At 44.5% G+C, this 27,842-nt stretch overlaps 1 protein-coding gene across 3 annotated transcripts in view; it reads left to right on the top strand.

Annotated features, from left to right (window-relative positions):
• Positions 1-2,271: 2,271 nt before the first annotated feature.
• Positions 2,272-27,842, top strand: part of LOC142497143 (protein argonaute-3) — a 65,736-nt gene continuing 40,165 nt past the window's right edge. For all 3 annotated transcript variants that reach the window (XM_075604563.1, XM_075604562.1, XM_075604561.1), the window contains exons 1-2: positions 2,272-3,351; positions 25,498-25,669. In XM_075604563.1, the coding sequence (XP_075460678.1) occupies positions 3,333-3,351; positions 25,498-25,669 (191 nt within the window). In that variant the 5' untranslated portion in view covers positions 2,272-3,332. The remainder of the gene's footprint in view (positions 3,352-25,497; positions 25,670-27,842) is intronic.

The following is a 27,842-nucleotide window of genomic DNA, read 5'->3' as shown; positions in this document are numbered from 1 at the left end:
TTTTTGGACAAAGGCTTCTAGCGATATCTCCCCTTCAACCCCCTCCGGTATCCAAACAAGGCGCAGATTGGTGCCCCAATGTTTATTAGACGTAGAATCTTTTTTAAACAGGTGCAGTGCTTCTACTTTTTAAACCACTATGCTTCATGTTTTTTGTTTTTGCTTTTTCAAGTAGATAATTGATCCCTTAAAAAAATAGGAGTTGTATTTAAGTCTTTTGTTTTTAACATTTTTAAAAGTTTATCCAATGTCATATTGGATAAACCTGTCCACAGGTAAGTCAGAGTAATTTCTCCTTACTAATTCTCCGGCATGTCTGTGCTGCCTTTGACACTGTTGATCACCCCCTTCTTCTGCATACTCTACACCCCACTGGCCTCTGTGACACAGCCGCCTGGTTCATGTCCTACCTATCCAACCGCTCTTTTAGTGTTTCCATCTCTGGGGTCTCCTTCTCACTCCCTCTTTCTGTCGGGGTTCCACAATGCTCTGTCCTTGGCCCTCTGCCTTTCTCACTCTATACCTCTTCTCTTGGTGAATTAATACCATCTTTAGGCTTTTAGTATCATCTCTATGCTGATGACACCCAAATCTAAATCTCCTCCCCTGACCTCTCCCCGTCTCTTTTGTCCAGTGTCACCAACAGTCTCTCCAAAATCTCCTCCTGGATGTCCCACTGTTACTTGAAGCTTAACATGTCCAAACAGAATTAATAATCTTTTCCCCCTCCCACTATCACTACAGCCAAACTCTCCCTCAATGTCAATAATACCACAATCTCATCAACACACCAAACGCACTGGCTAGAGTTAAAATTTGACTCTGCCCTCTCCTTTATTCCTGACATTCAAGCCCTCACTACTGTAAATCTTGCCACCTCTGAAATATTGGTAGGATATGCCCTTTTCTCACTCATGACAACGTAAAGCCTAATTTCCTAGTTTATCCTGTCCCGCCTTTATTACTGCAACCTTTTCCTAGTTGGTATTCCCCTTGTCTACCTGTCACAACTTCAAAATGCTCATGCCAGACTCCTCTACCTCACTCACTGCTCCACTATATAAATCCCTTCCCATATGCTGTAGAATCAAATTTAAAATCCTAGTTCTGAGTTACAAAGTTTTCAACTACGCTGCCTACCCTAACATCTCAGCTATTGTCCCCAAATATACCTCTAAACACCCCCTCTGTTCTGCCCACATCTGCCTTTCCTCCTGCTTTATTGCCTCCTCTCACTCCCACCTACAAGACTTCTCCTGTGCTGCTCCCTCTCTCTGGCATTCCCAACTACACACCATCAGACCCTGCCCCAGCTTTCAGACATTAAAAACCTCCCTGAAAAAAATTACCTCTTTAAGGAAGCCTATTTGGAATACCCCTAACATACCCCCACCCCCCCCCCCTCTTGGTACCAGCTCTGCAGCTGGTCAAAATCCATGCTAACACCCCCTAATATCTACCCCCTCAAACCTAAATGGGACAAGCTGTGCAGCTGGACCATACTCCATTCTGAGGTATACTCCATCCCACAATGAGCAGACACTTCATCTTTTGATTAAAAAAATTAATAAATCACGAGACTTGATATAATAGTACAGGTGGTCCTCAGTATCCGACGGCCCACTTTCCGTCGAATGCCTTACAGTGGACTGCATTATGCGGCGTCGGGACCGCTTATCCGATACCGCCGTGGATTCGCGCAATCAGACGCCGGTTTGCAGGACGCATTCCCTCCGACAAGTGAGGACTGGCTGTATATAACAAACGATGATATTGTACAATAAAAAAAATGATTGAAATAATATTTTTTACTAAACCATGGGTACGCGGGGGAAAAAAAACAATAACCAACATACTAAATAACAACAGTGCCCTAGTACAGGTTATAAAATAGATCTATAGCCCTTGCTTTTTACAGTTGCTCTTATTAAATCCTCATCTGTAAAAACAACCCATTAATCATAGGACTGAAATGAGTTCACTTTGGTGCAAGGTGGGACTAACCCTTTACACTTAGGGCACTGAATAGTTAATGAGTTCAAGCGCAGAAGGGGTGGAGCTAAGGGTTATCCTGCTGAATTATTAATGAGAAGAACCCTCGACGCGCGCCCACCTGCTGAATTATTCACGAGGGCTGGTTAATTATACAGTACATTACACTGCAACGGAAAAGGGGAACGAGGAAGTGACGTCTCATTCTGCCTAACCAGTGGGAGTCACTTGGCTGTTCAAGCGGGTTGACGTCATTTCCAGCCCGAGGGCTGGGGGGGGGGGGTGAAGGAGGAGGGGGGAAGCCATCAGGGTCTAACTCCTCCTCAGTAGTAGGGGAAACAGGAGGACCAGGCGCTGCCGGCGGCTGCTGCTGCTCCATCACCGAGTGTCAGAGGGAGGAGCCCGCTGGGTTTACGTGGAAGAAGAATGAGTCACTGACAGGGGCTCGTCACCGGCGCCCGGGGTGCAGAGAAAGAGAGACAGAGCGGGCTCAGTCAATCTCCTGGCAGCTCTCACCCGGCTCCACTGCCTGACTGAGAGCTGTCTTCTCCCCCCCATCCCCAGCCAATCAGATCTTTGGAACCAAGGCGCGAGGACCCCATCCCAAGACAGCCAATCACAGCTCGGCTCTCCTCACTTCAGGTGGGTGGCGCGAGGACCACTAAAGGCGGGAGGGAACCCAGCCAATCGCGTCTCTCCTCATCCGGGTAAACTTCACCTGGTCCGCGCGGGCAGGGCTCGAGGACTGGACCTGGCAGAGGCACCAGGGAAATAGACGTTAAGGGGCGCGAGGAGCATCGTTCAACCAATCGCCTTGCTGCGAAAGGTGGGAAGGTAGGATATAACCCAGCCAATCAGCTCTCGGTTCCAAACATACCAAAGGGGATGAGGGCCAGGAGCTGAACCTGCAAGGAAGCGCCTTGTTGCTGTCACCAGGGCAACAGCCAATCAGCGGCTACCCCTCCATCTCATCCTTATTTCAGCCAATTTCTACACACTTGTTATCGCACCTGACACTCAAGGTGTGAAGACAGGGGCAGGCCAGCCAATCGGCTCACAGCTCTCTGCACACGGTGTGAAGACGGGAAGAAGCCAGCCAATCAGCTCACAAGTTGTGAAGACACAGCTTTGCCTAGCCAATCGGCTCACTGGCCACAGAGCAGGGGCTCAAGTCCTCAGGAGGGGGAGAAAGGACGCCCCTGTCAGGGGCAGAAGCCCCCAGTGCCGACGGACCCACCGCAGAGCCAGGGCCTGGGTGCTGCTATCCGCAGATCAAGGCAACCGCCACCCCCAGACTAGGAGTCACGGATTCGGGGGCGGCCGGACACTGACCTCCATGAATGGAAATCGGAACCGCAGGTAAAGAGCCTCGCCTTTCCTAACCGATCAACCCTACAGAGCTGGGCGGAGTATCCCATATTAAAGGGGGAGGCAAGAGAAGGCACGAGGGTCTGTTGTCACTCTTGTGAAGCATATTGGTAGCGAAAGGGTTAACTGCGCTGCAGACTCCTCTGGCAGTGAAGGGGTTAAGAGAGAGAAATGAGATGCCATGTCTGTTTGCTGTCAATGATTGATGCAGATACCTTGTCCAATGTAAGAGAGAGAGGATTGCATATTAACTGGGTTTTTAAAAAGGAAGCTGCTTTCCTCCTCTCCGTCATTCTATCCCTATCCCCCCTGTCAATTTATTTTGTCACTATACGTCCTCCTTTATCATAGTGTTTTTGTTTTATACACCCCCTGTCACTGATGGGGATTACTGCCATAAGTTGTTGTTGTTAATTCTGCGTCTGTCTCTGTGTACCTCTGTGTAATTCCCGTTACCCTCTTTTGTATAACGTTCTCCCCTCTGTGTTACGTCACAGGGTAACGCTGTTACCGTGCCTGGGCAACGCTGTCCCCGTCACCGTGCCTGGACAATGCTGTCCCCGTCACCGTGCCTGCGCGTCACGGTGCCTGGGCAACGCTGTCACTGTCCCTGGGCAACGCTGTCACTGTCCCTGGGCAACGCTGTCACTGTCCCTGGGCATCGCTGTCCCTGTCACGGTGCCTGGGCAACGCTGTCCCCGTCACGGTGCCTGGGCAACGTGGTCCCCGTCACGGTGCCTGGGCAACGCTGTCCCCGTCACGGTGCCTGGGCAACGCTGTCCCCGTCACGGTGCCTGGGCAAAGCTGTCCCCGTCACGGTGCCTGGGCAACGCTGTCCCCGTCACGGTGCCTGGGCAACGCTGTCCCCGTCACGGTGCCTGGGCAACGCTGTCCCCGTCACGGTGCCTGGGCAACGCTGTCCCCGTCACGGTGCCTGGGCAACGCTGTCCCCGTCACGGTGCCTGGGCAACGCTGTCCCCGTCACGGTGCCTGGGCAACGCTGTCCCCGTCACGGTGCCTGGGCAATGCTGTCACCGTCCCTGCCCAACGCTGTCACTGTCCCTGCCCAACGCTGTCACTGTCCCTGCCCAACGCTGTCACTGTCCCTGCCCAACGCTGTCACTGTCCCTGCCCAACGCAGTCATCGTCCCTGCCCAACGCTGTCACCATCCCTGGGTAACGCTATCCCGCGTTTTCACTGTCCCCTGCAAGTTTCCGTTTTTACATCAGAACTCCCCGGAGTCCTGATGTAAAAACTGGAACTTGCACAGATGAAGGTACAGCTGCACTGGAAATAATGGGTCTGAGCCAGTTTTTTTGATAGGATCACAGTCTTGAGGCCGGTGTAGACATAAATGTTGTCTGTTGTGCCGGCTTTTGAGCTTGTCATTGACGGCTTATAGCACTGATCTTTAGCATTGCTCCACAGCGCACTCTCACAGAAAGGAAAAGCAGTCTTTTTTAAAAATAAATTCCTGTTTCTTTAGAAAGGAATGTGAGCTGGAAGTTTGTGACCCAAAGAATTTACAATCTAAGTAGTAGAATACAAGACTTTGCCATATGTAAAGGACGTCATTTTCTCAATGCAGCATTGAGGTTCTGTAATAAGGCAAATTTGCCATTAATGTTAAAAGCATTTTTACACTATGTCCTAGCATTGTTCTCTTCTGTGTGCTTACTGTTTAAAGTGTCAGAGTCTCTTAGGCTGAGCGTGATCTAAGAACAGGGACCTGTTTAATATATTAAATGGAGCTGGTTTAAATGATAACATTTCAACTGTAAGCAAAAGCTTTGGCGGGTATTTAATGTCTTCTTAGTGATGAGACTGTGTGCCAGTCCTGAAAGCCCCCAGCTAAATGCTTAGCTTTGCTCTGTCTTATGTTTGCTGTAAAGCCGATTACACTAAGTTGTTCAAAATTATTATTTTTTGGAGCCGCTGTGTTCTCCCTTTTTTAAAAGGAGCAATTTCTGTTACTTTGCAACAAACATTTTGACAACAATGTAACCGTCTTCCCTAGATATGTGTAATCAGATTTTAAAGCAAACATTTGATTGTTTTGGTTTCTTTGGAAACCAAGAAGAATATTATTTTCATTGGGATTCTTGTCAATCTAGTACAGTGTTTTTCAACAGGGCTTCGTAGTAACCCTTGGGTTCCCCGGGCATCCCTAAAGGGTTCCCTGCAATCTTCAGGTAATTTGAAAACTGTACCAAATACAGAAGAATTTACAATGCATCTGATGTCAGATGCGCTATTAGAGAGGGTTTGGGTTCCTTGCAATGCATCTGATCTCCGACATGCTACTAGAGAGGATTGGGGTACCTTAAGGCTGCGCTTATAGCGACAGCGACACAATGTTGCGTCAAAACAATTGCATTGCCGCCGTCGTGTGCGCTTATAGTAAGCGTGACGCGACGGCTTGGTCGCGATCGCTGGAAGTCATCTCAATTTGATTTTTCCAGCGACCGTAGCTTGACGTCGCCATCGGCGGCACTATAAGTGTAGCCTTACAATGCATCTGATCTCAGAGGCGCTATTAGAGAGGGTTGGGGTTCCTCAGAATTTCACGATATAATTCTAAAGTTCCTTAACCAGAAAAAGGCTGAAACCCACTGATCTAGTGTTTACTCAACTTCTATCCTACCCTGCCCCTAAGAGAGCCAATGGAGAGGAGGCTTTTCCTGTTCAAACTCTTATGCAGCTATAGCATAAAAGGGAGCAGCCAGAGGAAATCAAACCCCTGCAGGTCTCCGCTTCCCCTAAAGGAATTTTTAAGAATACTTCCATAGGTATTATTATTAAGGGATATATCACAGTCTAAGTCCCTTTTCCTAACATCTACAGTCTCCACTTTGTTTAGAGTTGGGTAAAAGTCTCCAGTTAATGATCCGATGACCGTTGCAATGTATTCCACTTTTTTCATTGATTATTGCCCATTCTCCTGAGGAAGCGGTTAGCTTTCCAAAATGTTCTGCACTGTACATTGTCGCCAATAGACGCTGAAAATGTTTTGAATACCTGCTTCGCCTGACTTCATGTGCAGCGGTCTCGCTGTACTGCAGACATTACGGTATTGGCAAGGTTATAACAAGAAAGATTTGTTCTAAAAAAATTTTTTTTTTGCTTCTCACTTGAGTCAGAGAGGTTTGGTATTTTCACTGCGTGATTGATTAGTCACTCTAATTGTAAATTATGTTCTGCAATGATCTGCTCATCCCTCTGCTATCAAGGGGGTTAATAAGGGCTCTCCTAAGTGACTTCTCAAGATGGAAAGGCAGCAGTCACAAACTGTTCTGTATGTATGTAATTCATTTATGAAGCGTATCCAGAGATCTCGAACAAGCTCAATATGTTTGGGATGCTCCTCACGTATTTGTAATTTAATAACCCCTTCCAGCCCATGGGCATCTATTCCTCCCAGAAGCCAGGATCCTGTTTGTTTGGCTTTATATTTCTGCATGTGGTTTCCTCGTCCTTGTGACTAAAACCCAGCGTGGCAAATAAAATAAATAAAAAGACAGGATGACTGGGAAATATTTTAAATCTGTGGCTTTGTCTTTTTGATAAGTATTACACTGGTGGTCTATTTTGGAAACTTCCAGTAACGATTTTAGAACTATTATTGATGGTCTTCTTACCATAACTCTTAGTTGTTTTGGGATAAACAGCTATTTGAAATGTTGAAAATAAGTGTTTGCCCACACTGTTGCTGCCTTCGGTTTCGTGCTTTAAAAGTGCTTTCTAGGTTTAGTTTGATCTGCTGTGTTGGTGAAGGTGAAATTTTATTTCTGCAAAAATTGTTGCATATTGGCCATTTTTGTTTGCACAGGTGGTTGATAATTTAAGTGAATAAGACATGTTTTTGAAGAGGTGATCACTCGCTGTATTTAATAATCTTTGCCTAATACAAAGCTAAAATGCTTTATTCTAATGGGCAGTCCCTCCTAAGACCAAAGTGACCAAACTTGTAGTGGCATGTTCTGGGTAAATGTAGTTTATTGACACCATTTGAAAAAAAAAAAAAATTGTCTCCAGAGTATCCAAATGCCTTGGAGCAGTGTTCCCCAACTCCAGTCCTCAGGGAACCCCAACAGGTCAGGTGTTAAGGATATCCCTGCTCCCGCACAGGTGGTTGAGTCAAAATGGCTGAGCCGCTGATTGACCCACCTGTGCTGGAGCAGGGATATCCTTAAGACCCGACCTGTTGCGGTTCCCTGAGGACTGAAGTTGGGAAACACTGCCTTGGAGGGTTTAAACAAACGTCTTGTAGTCTCTTTTGGGGATAAGACTGTTTGTAAGCTGTTCTGTATGCAGTGAGGCTGTACATGCACAGCCTCCTCCCTCCCTTGTGTTGGGCGAATGCTGGCAGCATAATTAGTTTAAAGATTAAGGGGAAATAATAATTACCAGATAACGGAGTTAAGCAGTCCTGGAAAATTAGAAATAAATTATTTCACAAGAAACAAATAAGTGAAGATTTAACTTTAGAATGGAATTAAAGATGTCCAAGGAACATGGATAAGTTGTTTAAAAAACAGCCGTGTTTCCTCCCTGTGTGGCACTGCCCCTCTAAGCTTTGCTAGGAAAATCTTCTCTTCTAAAATGTTGTTGTTTTGTCTAAAAACAGAGTCCTCCACACAGATTTGTTTTGTCTAAAAACAGAGTCCTCCACACAGATTTGACCAAGAAACTTGAAAGTAACATGATTCACAGGAGAATGACTAAAAGTGAGCAATTGTGAGTCAGAAACGGCCTCGTCCCTGTTACTCATCATTGCACCAGAAGGGTTAGAGGGGCAGTCCCACTTAGAACCAGAATGGGGCAGTAGTTTGGGAGGTAACGCTTTGGGTGCCGTTTGACATAGCCTGGCACTCCAGGGGCCACATGATGTAGCAGCTATGTCCTATTCTATTTGCTGAATTTGCTATGGGAGATTTGCGTTTGAACGCCATCCGGCAGGAAGAGGAAAACTCCTCCTAAGTTTCCATCCATTGTGGCCACTTGGGCGCAAAGTGCCGGAGGGTATGGAACTCTGGTGCCACGGCTTTTTTTGGCACTCAAAGGGTTAAGTCTAAAGAGCCAACGTATTTTAAGCCCTTGAGTGCCAAAGCAATTTATTGCAGGCCCCACTGGGGCTCAAGGGGTTAAACAAATAAAACAAGTGAAGGTATTAAAAATCCCATTTAAAATAAATACAAAAAGTTTCCAGATTCTTCAGGGCGTCTAACCTTTTATCTGAGCCAGTGTTTCCCAACTCCAGTCCTCAGGGAACCCCAACAGGTCAGGTCTTTAGGATATCCCTGCTCCAGCACAGGTGGCTCAATCAGCGGCTCAGTCATTTTGACTGAGCCACCTGTGCTGGAGCAGGGATATCTGACCTGTTGGGGTTCCCTGAGGACTGGCGTTGGGAAACACTGATCTGAGCAGACAAAGTGTAACTGTAACACTTCCCGTTTCTTAAAATCGGATCATTAGGCTGAGTCCCCGCTGGCGCTGAGCGCGCTTTGCGCTTGACGCGCTTATCTTAGTCAATGTGGTTTGTCACATCCACGCTCACGCGCGGGCACACACGCTCACCCACGCTTGGCGCTTGGGTAAACAATTTTTTTTTACTTTTGAGTGCCTCAATTTGCCCGCAATGCCCCCCGCGCGCGCTTCCAAAATAGCGAGGACACCCGGCGCTCATTCTTGGAGAGCTGGTGACGTCACTGCTCTCAAGCATGAGCGTGGTCAGCGCCAGCGGGGCCGCAGCCTTAGGCGAACAGCTAAGAGTGAAGCATCATAGCAGCATTTCTGTTGAAAATAAAAACAATCATTTTTCACAGTATAACGTTTTTAAATTCAAGGTTCTGTCCCACCTTGGACCACAAAGGACAAACGACAGTGACGTGTGTAATGGGCTATACGTTGTTGCTTTGGCACTTTTTTTGTTAATCCAACAGTTTTTGCAGTAAGAGATCAGGCTGTTTGCAAACCTTTTGCATATACAAGTAAGTATGAGTAAGGCCCGTAATATAGTGGGCGCTCCTTGCTGCGCTGTGCGCGCGGCAGTTATAGTTGGCTGTGGTTAGCCAGCCATTGTATGCTAGGCCGCGCACGGCAGTGAGCGTGGAGCCGGGCGATAGCGGGGAAGACTCAAAAGTAAGTTTTCGCGCCGCTACCGCCTGTGTGTGTGTGTGTTTGTGTGTGCGCAATGTTAATAAATACTTTATTCTTTTACCAACGTGTCTTTTTTTTTAATTTTTAAAAGATATAATAAATTACACATACATACACATATATACACACACACACACACACACACACACACACACACACACACACACACACACACACACACAACCTGTCGCTCTCGGCAGCACGGACCACCATAGACACAAAAAGTGTGCGTCACGCGCATTCGCCTACTATAGAACGCGCTTAAAATAACATAGAACCATAAACATTAGAATTAAATAGTGGCTTAAAAAAAAAAGTGTGTGTTTTTTCACAGGAAACAAACTTTTACTTTAAGCATGATTGAATCTCTCTTAGGAGACCAATTAAATTGATAAGTTATTTAATGCTTAGGAAACCAGTTCTATTTGGTATGTTGTTTATGTAATAAGTGAGGGCAGCCTCTTTATATAATGCTATCTGTGAAGGGGAAAGGGGGCAGGTGAGGTGTTGAACCTTAACTAACTTCTCTGACACCCCCAAATTCCCAACCGGGACTTCCCACCCAGCGAGGGGATCTGATTTGTGATGTAATGCTATACATAAAGGGCCGGCTCCGTTCTGGGTTCCCGTTCATGGTTTGCAGCAGGAGCAGCTCACTCAGTTCATTCTGGTTCACTGTCTCCCTTTTCTGTGCAGAAGGCATTTGAGGCCAGGATCAGGGAAAGTTCAGTGTGCTTATGAAAGGGATGGTGGAAATGACCTTGTGGGGAGAGGGGGGGAGGTTGGAGTGGAAACAGGAGAGCTTTCCATACCATTGCTTCTAGTGAACACCTTCACTGCTGGAGGTCCGTCCTTGCAATGAAAGGGTTAGATATTTAGAAAAGTATGCACATATATTTCTGAATATGTATGTGTTTGAAAAAATTGTGTTTACATGTAATTAATAAATATTTGTGTATGTATTAAATATTTATAAATGTGTGTGAAATACATGCATATTTATATGCGAGTATATAGTATTGTATGTCATATATATATATAATATATATATATATATATATATATATATATATATATATATATATATATATACACATACACACATACACACATACACACACGTTATGATGGGTGAAAAAGGCGACAAGAAACCTCCACTGTATAGCAAATAAAAAGATCACTTGTGAGCACATTCACATGTCTTAGACACATCTGCAAACCTGCCTTTCACCATTATCACCCAGCATACATTGCTTCCACTGCAGCAAGGGATTTTGGGAAATGACGACATGCAAATGAGCGCACTGTCACCTTTTGCCTGACATCTGTTTTTACATGGAACCCTTATAAGCTAATGCTCGCTAGTGACACGGTGTGCTCATTTGCATGTCATTTCCCAGAATCCCTTGCTGCAGTGGAAGCACTGTATGCATGGGGATAATGGTGAAAGACAGGGTTGCAGATCTGTCTAAGATGTGTATGTGCTCACAAGTGATCTTTTTATTTGATATATCTCAGTGCAGCCAATGGTTATCATAGTAACCTCATCAGTTAGAGCCGTGGTTTTCAACCTTTTTTTAAGGAACCCTAGAATTAAATGATGAAATTCTGGGCAGGTGAATTCTTCTAGAAGTGGAAGGACACTACAGACCCAATTATGTGCACTCGCTACACGTATTGGAGATAGAAATAAAGTATTTGTAGGCGTGTATGGAGACTTGTGTAAGAGAAACACACCAGTGTGTATGTAAGGCTTGTAGAACATATATACAATGTACCCTCAGACAATACGGGAACTGAATAGTGATGCAGGGTAAAAATATCTTTATTGGTATATCCAGAAAAGTAAAATATATTGGGTAATAAAATATATTCTAAAATAAAAAGCAGTAAACGAATGGTACTAAAACGCCTCTCATTTAAAGAGGCGGTTCCTGTGTAAAGTACCTGCAGTCAGACAATTCGAGTCCAGGGTAAAGGGACTATTACCTCCTAACAATATAGACCCAGACTTCTAGAGCGAGTAAGAGTCTGACAAGGGCTATCCACTGGAGTGATATGCTAGAACTTATAGCAGGTGTTTAAGTGAGGGCAGATCCTGAACTAGGATTGTATTAGATCCTTGGGGGGACTACAAATGGGACCGCCTGAGTGGAGGGTAGCAGAGGCAGCACAACGGGTTAATAATATACAGGCAAATACTGTTATATCATAAATTGCTTTCGCTAGACAGAACTGACTCTGTGGTATATGCAGAATGAGTATATCGGTGTCCGCTACCGTGATGGGAGAGGCAGCACAGCATGTACTAGTTGGACAGAGGAGTATTTTAATTTTCTTGATATACTAATAAAGATATTTTTACCCTGCATCACTATTCGGTTCCCATATTGTTTGGAGTTACATTGTTCTATGACCCGTACATACAGAGTGGTGTGTTTCTCTTGCACAAGTCTCCATACACGCCTACAAGTACTTTATTTCTATCTCCACTACTTAGGCCGTGTAGCAAGTAAACATTATTGGGTCTCTATTCTCCTTCCAATTCTGGAATGATTCATCTCTTCTGTACAATTCTACATTAAACTAGTGCTGCACTGGTTGAGTGGGTGGTTCCTCTCTACCTGAAATTCTGGGGGAACCCCAACCCTCTCCCCATGTCCGACCCTCTCCTCCATCTCTCTCTCACCCCCCCCCCCCCCACCCTTCTCTCTGTTCCCACCTTACAGTCCCTTCCTCTTCCCTCTTAGGGCTGTTCTATAAAGGGTGCGCATCAGTTATAGTTGGCTGAGGTTAGTTAGCCTTTCTATAGTAGGACCGCACCGTGCGCGTGGAACCGGCCGACAGGGGGGAAGATGAGGAAAAGAAAGAATTCGCACTGCTACCGCCGCTGAAGTGTGTGTGTGTGTGTACACAATGTTAATAAATATTTTATTCAACAACGTGTCTTTTTTAATAATAATAAATTACACACACACACCTACCTATAGACAACCTGTCGCTCCCGGCAGCACAGATCACCATACACACAAAAAGTGTGCGTCACGGCCGCACACAGTATATTACGGGCCTTAGGCTCTCTACTCCTTACGTGCACTACACCCCCCCCCCACCCTTAGTCTGCGTCCCCGCTGGCGCTGACCGCGCTCATGCTTGAGAGTGGTGACGTCACCAGCTCTCCAAGTATGAGCGCCGGGTGTCCTGGCTATTTTGTAAGCGCGGGGGGAGGGGGGGCGGCGTTGCGGGCAAGTTGAGCGCGCCCAAAACGTTAATTTTTTTGTTTACCCAAGCGTGGGTGAGCGTGCTCGCACCGCGTGAGCGGGGACTTAAATATATAGATATATGTAAGTAAAAGCGGCAGGCGCCGCCCACTCAGCGCGCTCAGAACTAGTGGGGACGCAGCCGTACACTCCTCCCATTACACTCTCTATAACGGTAGCGGTAGATTTGGCTGCTTTGAATAAAGGTTAAGGCCGCTGTCACGTATGGCACATTTGCGAGCACGTGACCTGCATACTGGACAAGGGTTAATACTCCGCTCCAAGTGGTCCCACTTTTCACCTCCGCAAAGGTCCCTCAAATGAGTACCATCTCCCCTAAATCCGCCCTCATATACCACCTGTCACAAACAGCACGTGACTTGGATATGCAACCATGGTTAATCCACGGCTACTCTAGCCAACTCGTCTTTCATCTGTGCAAGGTACCTCCAATGAGTTAATATTAACCCCTTACTCAATTGCAATCCTATCCATACGCTTCCACCACCAGGGATATTTATGCAAATAAGAGATGTCAAATTAATATTCGCGAGGGTCCCAGGTCCCTGTTTATTATAGAAAAAAGCATGTACTTTAACACACAAAAATCTTTTGTAGCAAACTGTGTCCGAAAATGTAAATACTCTCTCCAGAGCGTGCAACAGTTCATTCAGAGCCCAAAGCATCACTTTAAATGTTTTAATATATACATATATACATATACACACAAAATACAGTGCTTAGATTACAGAAAAGGGAATGCAAGAACATACAATTACAATAAATGCAGAACAGTTTCTCAAAATAAATGGATATAACATAAAAGAAAACTCTATACATGTCATAGGTTCTCTCCCAGAGAGGTAACTGGCACAGAAAGAGAAATTACGTATTTGGTCCAAAATACACCTCTGTTGAAATCTGCTTTTCATAATCTTTGCTTAGACTTAAATACATTCTTTCCCCATGGAAACAACATAAGCCCATCCCGTCGCAAATCAGGGGTTAGATTGTCAGTTTTACGACAGAGTAAAAAAAACTCTGTTTTAAAACTATCTATCTAACAGCTGATTTACTGCCTCAATATCTAGACGTACTCCTAAGGTTTGTTGCGTGCGCGAATGCTCGTGCACGTGGAGCACACTTTGTGTGTATAGACTTCAGTGCACTGAGCGACAGATGGGCGTGGCTATTACACGCACGGGTAGGCGTGGCCATGACGTCACACTTTGATTGAGGATCCTGAAGGGATAAATAGCGGCGAAACCGGTAACCATCTCAAAAAGACTTATTTATGCTAAATGCTGGCTATTATGCCCAATACTGAAGAAACCAGCAGCATCTCCTGGCTAGGAATACTGACCACATGTTACTGAAAATATTACCGCTCTGACAACAAAAATGAAATTGTGAAAAGGACGTTTTTTCCAGAATTATTTATATAGACGTTATCTAGCAGTACTGGTTTCAATCTTGCTTGTGTGTGGAACGTTTTTCTACCACCAAACAGAATGAGGTACTTCAAATAAAGTCACTGCAAAGTCTTTGCCTGGAGCGCTTACTTTTAATATATGAAAAGCTTTTCTGCAAAAGACAAAAAATACACACATACACTGATTGAGTATGTGACGCTCAACAGGTAGCAGCGCGAAAACATACTTTTCACCGTTTTTCCCCCGATCGGCCAGCTCCATGCTCAATGCCGTGTGTGCGCACGGCCCCTAGTATAGAACGGCTGGATAACCACAGCCAATTATAAGTGCCGCTATATTACGGGCCTTACTTCCCTTCTGTAATACTGAGACACATTAACAGATTCAGGCGCTCATCACGGTAACAACAACACTAATCACGACCGTCTTTATCCGAAATTTGCGCGACAAATGGATATTTGTCCCTTAGTACCTCTTAAACATGCAGTGTGTGGTGTCTGAACATGCCACTCTGACACGACTACAGATTTGTAACTGTTATGCAGAGGAGATGACGTCACATGAAATTCACATTTTTTAATAAAGTCACTCGGGTTGAATACTTTCTTAGCCATGCCCCCTGAACCTTGCAGAACCCTCCAGAGAATAAATTTGAAAGTAGCCTTACAAGAATCCTGTTTATAAAGTTGTCGGGATAGCCATATTTTATTCCCATCTCTTTCAAAACAACTGCCCTTAGGTTGTATGGAGCTGATAGGGTCTAGACCCTATCTGGCACTATTAGTGGGCCATACAGATTAACCCCCCCCCCACCAATTAAGTTATCTTTGAAGACAAGCGCAAACTCGAACAAAGTTCTGACATGTTACAAGCCCAACATATTGTATTTTTAAACCCAAGTTGTTCTCTTTTTATCTCCTGAAGCACCATATGGATCAAAATACATAATATCTCATGATATTATCATGACACCCGCCATTACTCCTACCTGTCAATAATATAATGAGTAGCCTGGTTCCAGCACTTTCGGGACCGGGAGTTAACTTTGTGTTCAGGATGAAATGTTGCAAGTTTCATGTAACTCTCTTTTCAAGTAACAGACACTTTTTTGCATTTAACCCACCAATAAGGGGCCAAGTAACATTGGAGGCACCTGCCATTGACCCTCCATATCTGTATTCATGATGTCACCATGGGGTATAAAAGGTGGGGAGGTGTCCTGTTAGTCAGTGCCAGTCATAGGTCCCAGATTTCCTGGGTTTCTGTTGTGCATGTTGGGGTTTCAGACAGCAGTGCCTACTAGACACTGCATGGAAGCATAACAGGGAAAACTCCCTGATGAGGGCCCTGCACCTAGGCCTGTAGGGTGTTCCCCAGTTGTGTGTGTTTTATGTGTAGGACAGTGGTGGATATCATTTTCCAATAAATAATTTTTATTAATCTGTAGTTCTGTCTGGCGAGATGATCCCTGGTGTATTTGTCCTGGCCTCCCGTGACACACTTCTCTCTCTTCCCCCTTACATTCCCCCTTCTCTCTTGCCTCCTCACACTCTTCCCCCTTCTCTCTTGCCTCCTCACACTCTTCCCCCTTCTTTCTTGCCTCCTCACACTCTTCCCGCTTCTCTCTTGCCTCCTCACACTCTTCCCCCTTCTCTCTTGCCTCCTCACACTCTTCCCGCTTCTCTCTTGCCTCCTCACACACTCCCCCCTCTCTCACACACCTTCAGACCATGAATTTTTTTTTGTAATGCACATTTCAAAGACAATTAGGTCTTGGGGATTTCACTGATTTTAAGGATTTAACTACACTTGATAATTCTAATTGTGCAATTTTGCTATTTAAACTAATCTGCTCATTCTTTGTAAGCCTAGGGAGGTTACAGCTCTCCAGATATTTGGCAATAGCTTCTGAATTTAAGATATGGGAGTTCTGCTTGGATGAGTTCAAATTATATAATTTCGTGTAGAATTTAGTAAACTCTTGAGCAATTTCTTGGTCGTTAGGAGTTATCATGCCATTTTTGCCCTTAACCGATGACATTTGTGACCTGACTCTCATTCCTCTAAGCTTGTTGGCAAGGATCCTGCCTGCTTTGTTCCCCTTGTCATAGTATAGATGGTTGGTCCATTTTAAGGACCGCTCAACGTCCTCCAACTGGACCTGTCTTAACGCCAATCTGGCCTCTGAGAGTGATTTTGTATAATTTTTTTCGATGGGTTAATTTTCTGTGTTTATTCCAAATTTACAATTTTGTCTGATTGCTCTTTATACAGTTCCCCCCCCCCCCCCCATCAGATGCAATGGAGATCACGACTCCTCAATCGTAGCCTTGTGGGCTTCCCAAAGCATTGAGGGTGATGTAACGGAGTCCTTGTTTAAATTGAAATATTCACCCGGAAAGATTTTTTTTCTTCAATTTTTTATATCAGGGTAGGTTAATAGGGATACTTTAAACCTTCGGTAATATGATTTACTTTTAACAAAAGGGAGGGAGTGAGTCGGGTCAACCGGTGTGTGATCTGACCAAGTAATTGAGCCAATATCGGAGAGCAGGAGGCTTGAAGGATGTTTTTTTGTGACCAGGAAATAGTCTATCCTGGAATACATCTGGTGTTGGGATGAAAATAAGGAATAGTCCAGCTGACTTTAATGTAGCGCCCGCAAAACATCAGTCAAAGAGAATTACTTAATCAAAGCTCTACAATTTGTTAACGTTTTATGTTCAAGGGTTGAGTGAGCCAGGCCTGGGTTGGTTGACCTGTCTAGATCAGGGGCGATAACCATATTCATGTCTCCCCCCCCCCCCACAATAAGGGATAGACAAATACTGGGTACCAATTGATTCTAGGATTTCCCTCACAAGCTCAGCTTGGTTCTCATTTGGAGAATATATATTAACTAATGTTACTGCAGGCCCTGACAACACACTGTGTATTATCAGAAATCTACCCTTTGGGTCAGTGATAACCAGCAGTAAAGGGAACGCCCTGCTTGATCAACATGGCGACTCCTCTTTTTTTGCTGCTGTAGGAGGAGTAGAAAGCTGATGGGGAAAATACTTCTAAAAGTGTTGGGGGGCCGTGAACATTGAAGTGGGTTTCCAGAAAGAATAGAACATCACCTTTTGCTCTTTTAAATTCTTTTAGGGCGAGTCTACGTTTTCTGTTTGATTGGAGGCTTTTGACGTTGAGTGAAATAAATGTTATTGATGCTAAGCTAGCCATGATCCAGATATGAAGAGTACGGCCCCAGACCCCTCAGTCTCCCTGTGGCAGGACGGCCTGTAGGCGAGGTCAAACAATAGTCCACACGTGTAGTTTCAGGTTAAAGCAGATGTTAAGTGGTTTTATTTCTCCACAGCAGAACTAAACATTTGGGCACACTGTCCCTTTAAGGCAACACAAAACATAGCAAAATAACATCTACTCCACATTGGGAGAACTTACTCACAATCCAAGCCCTATCTATCAGGCTGGCTGGCTATCTCCAGTTCCCAACCTTTTAACATACATCACAACAGTAAGGAATCAATATTATAGTTCTTACTATCTTTTAGAAAGAGGGTTGGGAATTCAATTTTGTCAAAAAAGTTTCAGACCCAGGGGGTAGATTTTTTGTGGTATATGGCTCACTGGCGGGCACGGCGATCGCCCTGATCAACCTCTATGCACCAAACGAGAACCAACCAGAGTTCCTGAGAAAAGTTCTAAGTACGATTGACCCTACCTACCTATCATCACTGATAGTGGGGGGCGACCTAAACATGGCCTTAAACCCAGTGGAGGATAGGACACTCCCCTTAAATCGTCCAGACACGGTACTCTCCCTAAAGACGGGAACGGCATTCAGAGCAATTATCAAATAATTCTCCCTAGTGGACGTTTGGAGATCCCAGCATCAGGGCCAAAGGGACTATACCTTCTACTCCGCACCCCACCAGACCTATTCTCGCATTGATTACCTTTTTACAACCAAGAATGTCTTGGAGGCCTCCCAAAAAACTGATATAGGCCCGATCACATGGTCGGATCAGGCCCCTATTTCATTAACTCTCTCTGTTCCATTCATAAAGTCGAGCACATTTACCTGGAAACTAAACGATTCACTATTGAATCACCCGGACATAGAGAGAGAAATCAAGTCAGCCCTGTCAGAGTACTTTAAGACCAACTCCGGTTCAGTCTCATCCTCAGCGGTACTATGGGAGGCCCATAAGGCAACCATCAGAGGTACTCTCATCTCTATAGCATCCCATAGAAAAAAAGTTAAGGCAAAATTACTCAAAGACATGACAGAGCAAATAATCAAACTAGAACAGCAACACAAATCCAACCCATCAGGGCAAATATACAAAGCCTTAACTGCCGCTAGAAACGAGTTGAAAAAGATCCAACTAGAGGATGTCGAAAAAGCCCTTCGATGGACTAACCAGAGATATTACAACAAGGGTAACAAAGCTGACAGACTTTTGGCCAGCAAATTAAGAGGGGTACAAAAAAGGTCCCAAATAACTGCGATTAAGAACAGGTCAGATGACATATTATATAATGACAAACACATTGCGGAGGAATTCACCAAATTCTACACCAAATTATACAACCTCAGAACTCAGGAGGATAATAACAGAGCATCAAGGCTCACAGCAGTCTCGAATTATCTAGACCATTGCAATCTCCCATCCCTAACAGAGAAGGAGAATGAGACGCTTAACGGGAAGATCACAAAAGAGGAATTGGCAGACGCGGTAAAAGCACTAAAACTATCCAAAGCCCCTGGCCCTGATGGGTTCACAAACGCCTACTACAAGAGATTCCTCCCGTCCCTATCACCTCACTTGCTAGACTTGTTCAACTCCTTTATGGAAGGTGATCCCATACCAGCTTCAATGTCATTGGCCAACCTGGCAATAATCCACAAAGAGGGCAGAGACCCAATGCAGTGTGGGAGCTACCGCCCCATATCACTGTTGAACAACGACCTTAAGCTGTACAGCAAAATACTAGCTAATAGATTAAACCCCATCCTACCCAGACTTATCCATAACGATCAAGTGGGATTTGTCTCGGGCCGACAGGCTTCGGACAACACCCACAAAATCATAAATATAATAGACCACATTAACCATACAAATACCAAGGCAGTTCTCCTGAGCTTAGATGCAGAGAAGGCGTTTGACAGAATCAATTGGCTATTCCTAGACAAAACCATGCAAAAATTCGGCTTCAGGGACTCATTCCTAGAGGGGGTCTGAGCATTGTATCAAAACCCATCATCAGCAATTAAACTCCCGGGAGGCACAGCGCAAAGATTTTCAATAAAGAACGGTACAAGGCAGGGTTGTCCTTTGTCCCCTCTCCTCTTTGCCCTGACGATCGAGCCACTGGCGGCCAAAATACGCGAGAGCGTAAACATCCAGGGCGTACCAATTGGCAACACAAATTATAAAATCTCGCTTTTTGCCGACGACATAATATTGTCTCTAACCCACCCCCAAACATCTCTTCCCAACCTGCATAAAGAATTGGTAGAGTTCGGCAAAATTTCGGACTACAAAATTAATAATGTCAAATCAGAGGCCCTACGCTTAAATGTTCCAGAGCCGGAAGTTAACCTACTGAAACTAAACTTTAATTATAGATAGGGTTCCTCTTACATTAAATACCTGGGAGTGAATGTATCAGGCAATTACCAATCATTATAAAAATGTAACTACCCGGCTTTGTTCGGAAAAATCAAAAAAGATCTGGATAAATGGGAAGACTACCAGATCTCATGGATCGGAAGGATGATCTCTGTAAAAATGAATATACTCCGCAGATTGCTATACTTCTTCCAGACACTCCCGATCCATGTCCCAGGCTCTGAACTTAAAAACATCCAAAACAAAATGTTTAATTTCATTTGGAAGGGCAAAAGACCCAGGGTTGCCAGGTCGGTCCTCCTGGCATCTAGAGGAAGAGGGGGACTGGGGGTCCCAGATATCACAAAGTATTACTTAGTGGCCCATTTGAGGCAAGCCGTAGTGTGGAATGCAGACCCGGGCCTCTATTGCTGGCTAGACATTGAATCCCACTACGTAAAAACGCCTTCCCTGCAGGCCCACCTTTGGTGCATAGACAAGGGGGATAGACCACCCCGCAGTTTTGACCATGGCGCTGTAGGACACACCTGGGAAGTTTGGCGGAAATGCAGAACGAAGTTTAAACTAACAACACCAGGCTCACTGCTTACTCCGATCCATAACAACCCCCACTTCCCCCCAGGATGTGAACCCAAACAATTCGACTATTTCTGACTGAAGGGGATCAGGGTGATCGCCGACCTGCTGAGCGGTGAAAGGCTGCTGAACTTTCAAGAATTACGATCAAAACACGAGGCCCCAAAACTGAGCCCATTTAAGTATCTCCAAATTAGACATTTTCTCCAAAAACTGTCCCCAAAATTTGAGTTTCCTCCCCTCACCAACTTTGAGAGGCTATGCCAAACTGGCACGCATCAAACAGCCTTGATCTCTAACGTAATGTCCAGAAGTCAGGGAGCGCAGACACCAGGATGAACATATGAGGAGAAAAAACAATAACACAAATGATAGTGCAATCCTGTAGGGTAAAAAAATATTCCAACTGGGAATGGGGACATGCACAGTGGATAGAAACAAAATATAAACAGATAGCCACTGCTATAGTCCTATGGGGTAAGAGGCTGGAATATGATCAGGTATACACATGACACAGTGGTTGAAATCAAGAATGGCCACACAAATGTAGAAAATGATAAAAAAAAAAGGGTTTAGTAAAATGACATCAGGAGGCACACGGATGCAGTGGGAATTTACAATCAAGCCCCAGAAATCAGGCAATGGAAATAGAGCTTAGTCTGTGTCCGTTGTGGGAGAGATAACCTGTATGCGTAGTAACTGCTGCAGGGGGGTCAGGCTGCGCCGGCGCTTCCTCCACTGTCAGCCTCCGCAGGACTTCCGGGTTAGATTCTCTCCACCAGTATTCGGCACCACGTTACTGCGTCACACTGCGGGCAAAGCAAGCTGCTATAAAACAGGAACCAGAGACTCTGATCATATTCCAGCCTCTTACCCCATAGGACTATAGCAGTGGCTATCTGTTTATATTTTGTTTCTATCCACTGTGCATGTCCCCATTCCCAGTTGGAATATTTTTTTACCCTACAGGATTGCACTATCATTTGTGTTATTGTTTTTTCTCCTCATATGTTCATCCTGGTGTCTGCGCTCCCTGACTTCTGGACATTGCCACTATATAAGGATCTATAAGGAAGATCCACCGAAGGTCGAGCTACAAACTGGCACTGGTTGTATATCATTTCATTCTATATTTTGCATTCACTATACTGCATTATCTCCTCCTATCTGAAAAACTCGCAGGAGCGCCTGGTGATTTTTGTGTCTTTGATCTCTAACGTATATGCTGGCATGGAGATAACAGCAGGCCCCTCCACTCACGACTACATGTCCAAGTGGGCGGCGGAATTGAATCTCTTTTTCAGACCTCTCGCTCCCCTGGTCACCCTGTGACCCAGAGGTCGTGCCACCCTTGGCGGTACCCCCACTCCCCTCCCCTCACTCCCCTCCCCTCACTCTTCAACACGGTAAAATGGAAAACCAATATGTATTAGGATATTGCGATGTGATATATGCCTGTAAACTTGCCTATTTCCTAATAAAAATGTTTAAAAAAAAAAAGAAAGAGTGTTGGGAATCCATCTGCATAGCAGCTTGCATAGGACAGCTCTGTAGTATGAGACAGCCACCTGCTACAAGCATTGGTTTCCTTATATATCATGCTAGTTGTCAGGTGTGTCTGCTTCCTTCCTGATTGCCCAGCTATTCTTACCAGGTTAACCTTCTGAGTGCTAGATGAAGTACTCAGATATGTTTCCCAGGCATAACATACAGTACAGTACCTGACTTTACCCTGTCACACTCCCACAGTGGGGGGCATTGCAAGTTAACTGTTCTTTGACGGACAAGCGCATAGTAGACCCAGGGAGTACAAGTATTTTAATGCCTCTGTATCAACCATATGTTTTGGAGTGTTTTGCAAACTACATCATTTCTTTTGTGAGGTTCCTTTTTGTTCAGTTTTCACCTACAGGTAACTTGTTAATTTACGCTGTTCTAGCTGTGTCGTTTTGTTTCACGTAAAAAAGGAAATATGGGGGAAAGGTACTCAATCCTGGTAATATAAAGACAGGAAGGAGACCAGTCTTTGATAAATACGTACTGTATTAAAGCGTACATATAAAGGGACATATACAAATAATTACATAAAAATACTAAATAGAAAAAAACCTACAGTCGCCCGAAGAGACTCAACGTTTCGGGCTATGGCCCTTTATCAAGAGTCTATTTTTATGTCATTATATGTCACTTTATATGTATATGTACACTTTAATACAATACGTATTTGTCAAAGACTGGCGTCCTTCCTATCTTTATATTACCAAGATTGAGTACCTTTCCCGTGTGTGTGTGTGTGTGTGTGTGTGTGTGTATTCTTGGAAGGAAATTTCCCTAGTGGGCAATGAGATTTTACCAGTCATTTAAAGCACATATACTGTAGCAATTCTATTTACACATGTATACATATACTTAGATTTTTTTCAAATTAATTTTTAAAAAAAATACCTGTGGTCTTAAATGCCATCAGGTGAATGCACTTATTTGATTCAGTCCATTTTGTTTAAACTAACAATGCTGTCATCATTAGCTAAAGACTAAGGGCCTCATGCAGAGAGCAGCGAATTTAAAAATTGGCGAGTTTAATAAAAAGTAGCTTTTTTGGAGAGTTTTATTCTCCATATGCAGAAATGTGCGAATTCTGCAATGTTTGGCATTAATGCGTGTGGCGAGTTAGAATTGGAGAGATGCGCGCTGCAGAAATGTGTTAAAAAAAAATCGCGCATTATTTTTTCCCTTTCCTATAGGCGGCGAGCTCCATCTACTTGCCAACTTTTCTTGGCGAGGTAAATAGTAGCAAATCGCGCCATTTTCTTGGCGCGAACAGCCGCTAGATGCCGTTCGCGGCTCTCTGCATTAGGATATTTTTAAAACTGGCGAGATGTAGGTTCTCGCCAGCCGCGCGGCGAGATTTTGAAAAAGAAAAAAAAAATGGCGCGTTTTCCGTAACTCGCCATTTTCGGCAGTTTTCTGCGCGAATTTCCCCAAAAAATGGCGAGATTTGAAATAGCGCTGCTCTCTGCATGAGGCCCATAGTGTTAGAATTACCCAGAAACTTTAATGTTTCAGAAGCAATAAATATGTAACGATGTTACTGTAAGGTAGACCACTACATTGAAAATGTATTTAGAAAATGTTTATTTTTTATTTTTTAGCCTGTTCTGTGTGACTAGTCCTTCTTGATTGTTAGCTCTGTGCTTGATGGACATTCTTCCTACTGTATTATATGGTTGTCTTAACATGTGGTGCTATACAAATGAATGATGATGATAATAAATTAGCTGCTCTTATTTATTTATTTTTTTAATTTACTGCTGTTGGCATACCTACTTCTATTCTCTGGTGATTTTAGATGACAGTTTGGGATCTCTGGGGAAGAACCGTTACTTTATAAACCTAGTCTGATAAGTAACGCAGTGAGCGTGTTGCATCTTTTCCATGACTTGTAGCTGGTTACAGCGAACACCAAGAAAGTAGCAACAATTCCTGCTGCGTTTTAGCTGAGAAGAGCATGTGTAAGTTGAACTTCCCTGAGTTAAGTGGGTGGGAAAATCCCCCTTTACAATCAGAGCTGCTGCTTCAAAAGTCAGAGCCTTTCAGAGGAATTTCCAACCTGCCTACTAAAGTGCAGACCCCAATGAGCTCATTCCCAGCAATGTGTCCTAACTCTGACATACTTCACATATTCAGAGGTTTGCAGACTGGACCTTTTAAATATGTATACAGTACGTATGTCTGGGGCCCTGGTTAGGTAATTTCTTTCCCGACAGGGGCAGTCCCAAGTAGTAGCAGAAACAAGGTTCTGATAAACAACCTATATAATTATTTTATTTAGAAAGATCCCGTCATCTTTATAGGGAAGCTTTTTATTTGTGTCTTGTGTATGATTAATCTGTATTTTCACCGGGTCCTCTGAAATGAGTTCTTACGTTCACATGTACATTTTAAATTCCACAAACGGTATTTACCGAGATTAGATTATAAACATCCGAAGCATTTGGATATGATTGAAACATTAAGTGTTACTTATTATTATTTTAGCCACCACGAAATAATCTAATAATCCTATCACTGCCAATAGCACTGAAGGCCTTAATTACCGCTGTTATGCCTTCATTGCCCTTTAGATGTACGATGTACATGATGAAGGGTGACGCCCTGGGGGCCCTTATGATGTATGCCAGGGGTGGGCAACTTCAGTCCTCAAGGGCCACCAACAGGTCAGGTTCAGGATATCCTTGAGTCAGCACAGGTGGCTCAGTCAGACATAGAGAGAGCATGAAAACCTGACCTGCTGGGGGGTCTTGAGGACTGTAGTTCCCACCCCTGATGTATGCTGTACCTCATGGGGTTTTGCTAATTTTCTGTGGGGCGTTTGCGCTCCATTTAGTTTGCGGTCAGCGTTTACCACACCGGGATCAGAAAACGACCCTGTGATCGCTAAGGAGAGAAGTCATGGGATCGCTAGCTCTGGAGGGTCCCTGGCCATGGAGGGGTTACATGATGAGGTGCTTTAGTAACCAGCTCATGTATGAATGTAGCGGCTGCATTGTCCCCTCTGGAGCTTTATGGTGGGATATGCTGTGATATTCTGCACCAGCGCTGCCATTAAAATCCTGCGGAAATAGGGATATGTGGTGTTAGCTGGGAAACAACTTGTCTACAACTAAACTAATCTAACAATGCTAGAAGTATTATGCTGCTTTTGCTTCTCTGGAAATTACATACAAATTGCCTTTCTTAGGAGCCTCTGAATGGGGAAGTGTTTGTCACTCAAGTCTGTTTTCTTTATCCTTAGCCAACCCTGTCCTTATCAGGTAGGGGGGGAGAGGGAGGAGGGCTTTGCCCGGGCAAACTCTTGTTGAACACAAAAAGGAGCAGCCAGAGGAAAGTAAACCCCTTCCAATATCTCTGTGCACCATGTTTACAAACTAACTTTAAAAAAGGAATTATAAATAGGTGTGAATCACCCAGATGTAACGCCTTCAACATGTGACTGCTATTAGTACACTTTAGTCCTACGTGGGATTGTTTCAGATGATAACAGGTAATCTTGTTTGTCTTGGCAGGACCCGTGGGGGCTCAGCCCCTCTTCATGGTGCCCAGACGGCCTGGCTATGGCACCATGGGGAAGCCCATCAAACTGCTGGCCAACTGCTTCCAAGTGGAAATCCCAAAGATCGACGTCTACCTCTATGAGGTGGACATTAAGCCAGATAAATGTCCTCGCAGAGTAAACAGGTAAGAGCTTGTGTGCAAAGCAGACTTGTAAAGGTCAGATAGCGTTACATCTCCTAATAGTGAAATCCCTCGTAGCTGATTGTGTCTATAAGGAATTTACCAACCTTATTGTATTCTCTAAAAGAGCACCCCCCCCCCCAAATCTTAATTGTGGAAATTTCCGCTCCGAGGAATCTCTGCATCAGAGATATTGCTGATTCCTATTGGCCAGTGTGACTTGTGATATTTAAATCTCCATTGTGTTTCCCTTTGAGGAGCCGTGACCAGGGCTAACTTAAGTTGTAGGTATCTCAGGAACCAGTGAGACCCCCCCCCCAGATCTGAAAACAGCGTGTTTCAGCTCCGAGGTTGGGGGTATCGAACAGGGGGAACTACACCTTTTTTGAACACCTTGTAATTCTTTGCAAAATAATATAAAATCCTATACATTGCACAGCCAAATAGATAATCAAAATATTGGGTGCACACTGGCTGACCTGGACCAGGAACTCCAAATGTTTCTTTCAAACATTTTGGAAATGAAGCAAGTTTTCCTTTTTCACTGGGGCCTCTGAATGGGAGGGAGGGAGGGAAATGTTTGCCAATCAAGTGTTTCCTCTCCCCTTATCCCACCCTGTCCTTATCAGAAAGATGAGGCAGGTTACAGAGGGGGCTTTGCTTGTGCAAACTCTTGTTGAACAGTGTGACAACAGGGGGCAGCCTGAGGAATTAACCCCCCCTCCCAGGTCTCAGCTCGCCGCGTTTACAAACTAACTACATATAAATATTTACAGGTGGAAAACAAAAGAACAGATCCCGCGCTCCTACCAATTTGGGCTAAAATATTGTAGTGACATGTTAACATTTAGAACCTAAGGCCGCGCTTATAGTACCGGCGACGCAACGTCGCCCGAAAACAAATGCATTGTTGCCGCCGCGTGCGCTTATAGTAAGCGCGACGCGATTTTTGGTAGCCATTATTATTTGATTTTTCAGGGGCTGTCGACTCATGTGACAGCCCCTGAACCAATCGGGAGCCTGGTCGCCCATGCCGCCTCTGCCGCCGCAAAGCGAAATACAACTTTCGCTTGCGGTGACGTCGCCGTCGCGGGCACTATAGGCGTGGCCTAAGTCTGTGTGACAAAGGAGTCATTTGGTTGCATCTTTTGATCAAAACATGATTGAAGCCGCCACCCCTGTCAAGGTAACCTCCCTTTAGCAGGTACCTACCCTGAATATTTGTAATTTCTTATTGTCCCGTGGACTAAACTTTGTGAAATATGTGAAAGTTCCCTGAAGGAGTTAAATAAATGAAGCATATGCTTTTGTGATTTAGTGCAATTAAAAGCTGGCCAAAGCCAGTACCAGAGTTGAAACATGTTTTGATGAAAAGATGCAACCAAATGACTCCTTTGTCACACAGACTTAGGCTGTGAATGTAAACATGTCACTAGAATATTTTAGCCCAAATTGGTAGGAGCGCGGGATCTGTTCTTTTGTTTTCCATCTATGTAAGGCCCATCCTTTTACCAGCAGCAAACTTCATAAAGGGAGGAGCGCAAATATTTACACGTGCTTTCATTTTTATTTTTTTTACTGACGTGTCACTCGCCCGGATGTGACCTTTTTAAACCTGCCGCTCTGATTAATTTTGGCCCTAGTAGGGACTGCCGCTTCCAGTAATTAGTCTCTTCAGTGCTAGGTACTCATGAGGTTAAAGTCCCACATAGGGGCAAATGAAACTAATGGTAGTGATCGGTGTCCTAAGAGAACATGTCCATATTTTTTGACAAGCTGGCAGCGTAATAATGTTTTCTTTTGCATTGGGGATTCTGATGAGGGAGTGAACTGCTACCAAGCAGCTAAATCTCTTGGGGATCAGGTCTGCAGCTGACAATGTCTTATTAATTCTGACACAAGATGGGAAGGATGGCAGATATTGTCTGTGCATCATGCTGCCCAATATTGGGCATAAAAGTACATTAAATGCAGGCATCAGAACCATGCATTCTCTAGTGATGGTACTTTATAGCTTGGCAATGTAATCCCTAGAATGATTAATTTGTCCTTAAAGGAGCATTCCGTGTGCCCATTTCTTTTTTCGGGCCTCCCTTCTTTATAACTTAGGAAGCAAGGGGTGTTCGGAGCTGAACCGCGTTAATTTCGGCCCCGGGGACCCCCTGCTTCCCGAGAT

The sequence above is a fragment of the Ascaphus truei genome, chromosome 6 (assembly GCF_040206685.1).
Source record: "Ascaphus truei isolate aAscTru1 chromosome 6, aAscTru1.hap1, whole genome shotgun sequence".
NCBI classification, from domain to species: domain Eukaryota; kingdom Metazoa; phylum Chordata; class Amphibia; order Anura; family Ascaphidae; genus Ascaphus; species Ascaphus truei.
The sequence above is the reverse complement of the archived record's forward strand: the minus strand, read 5'-3'. Positions and strand labels throughout refer to the sequence as shown.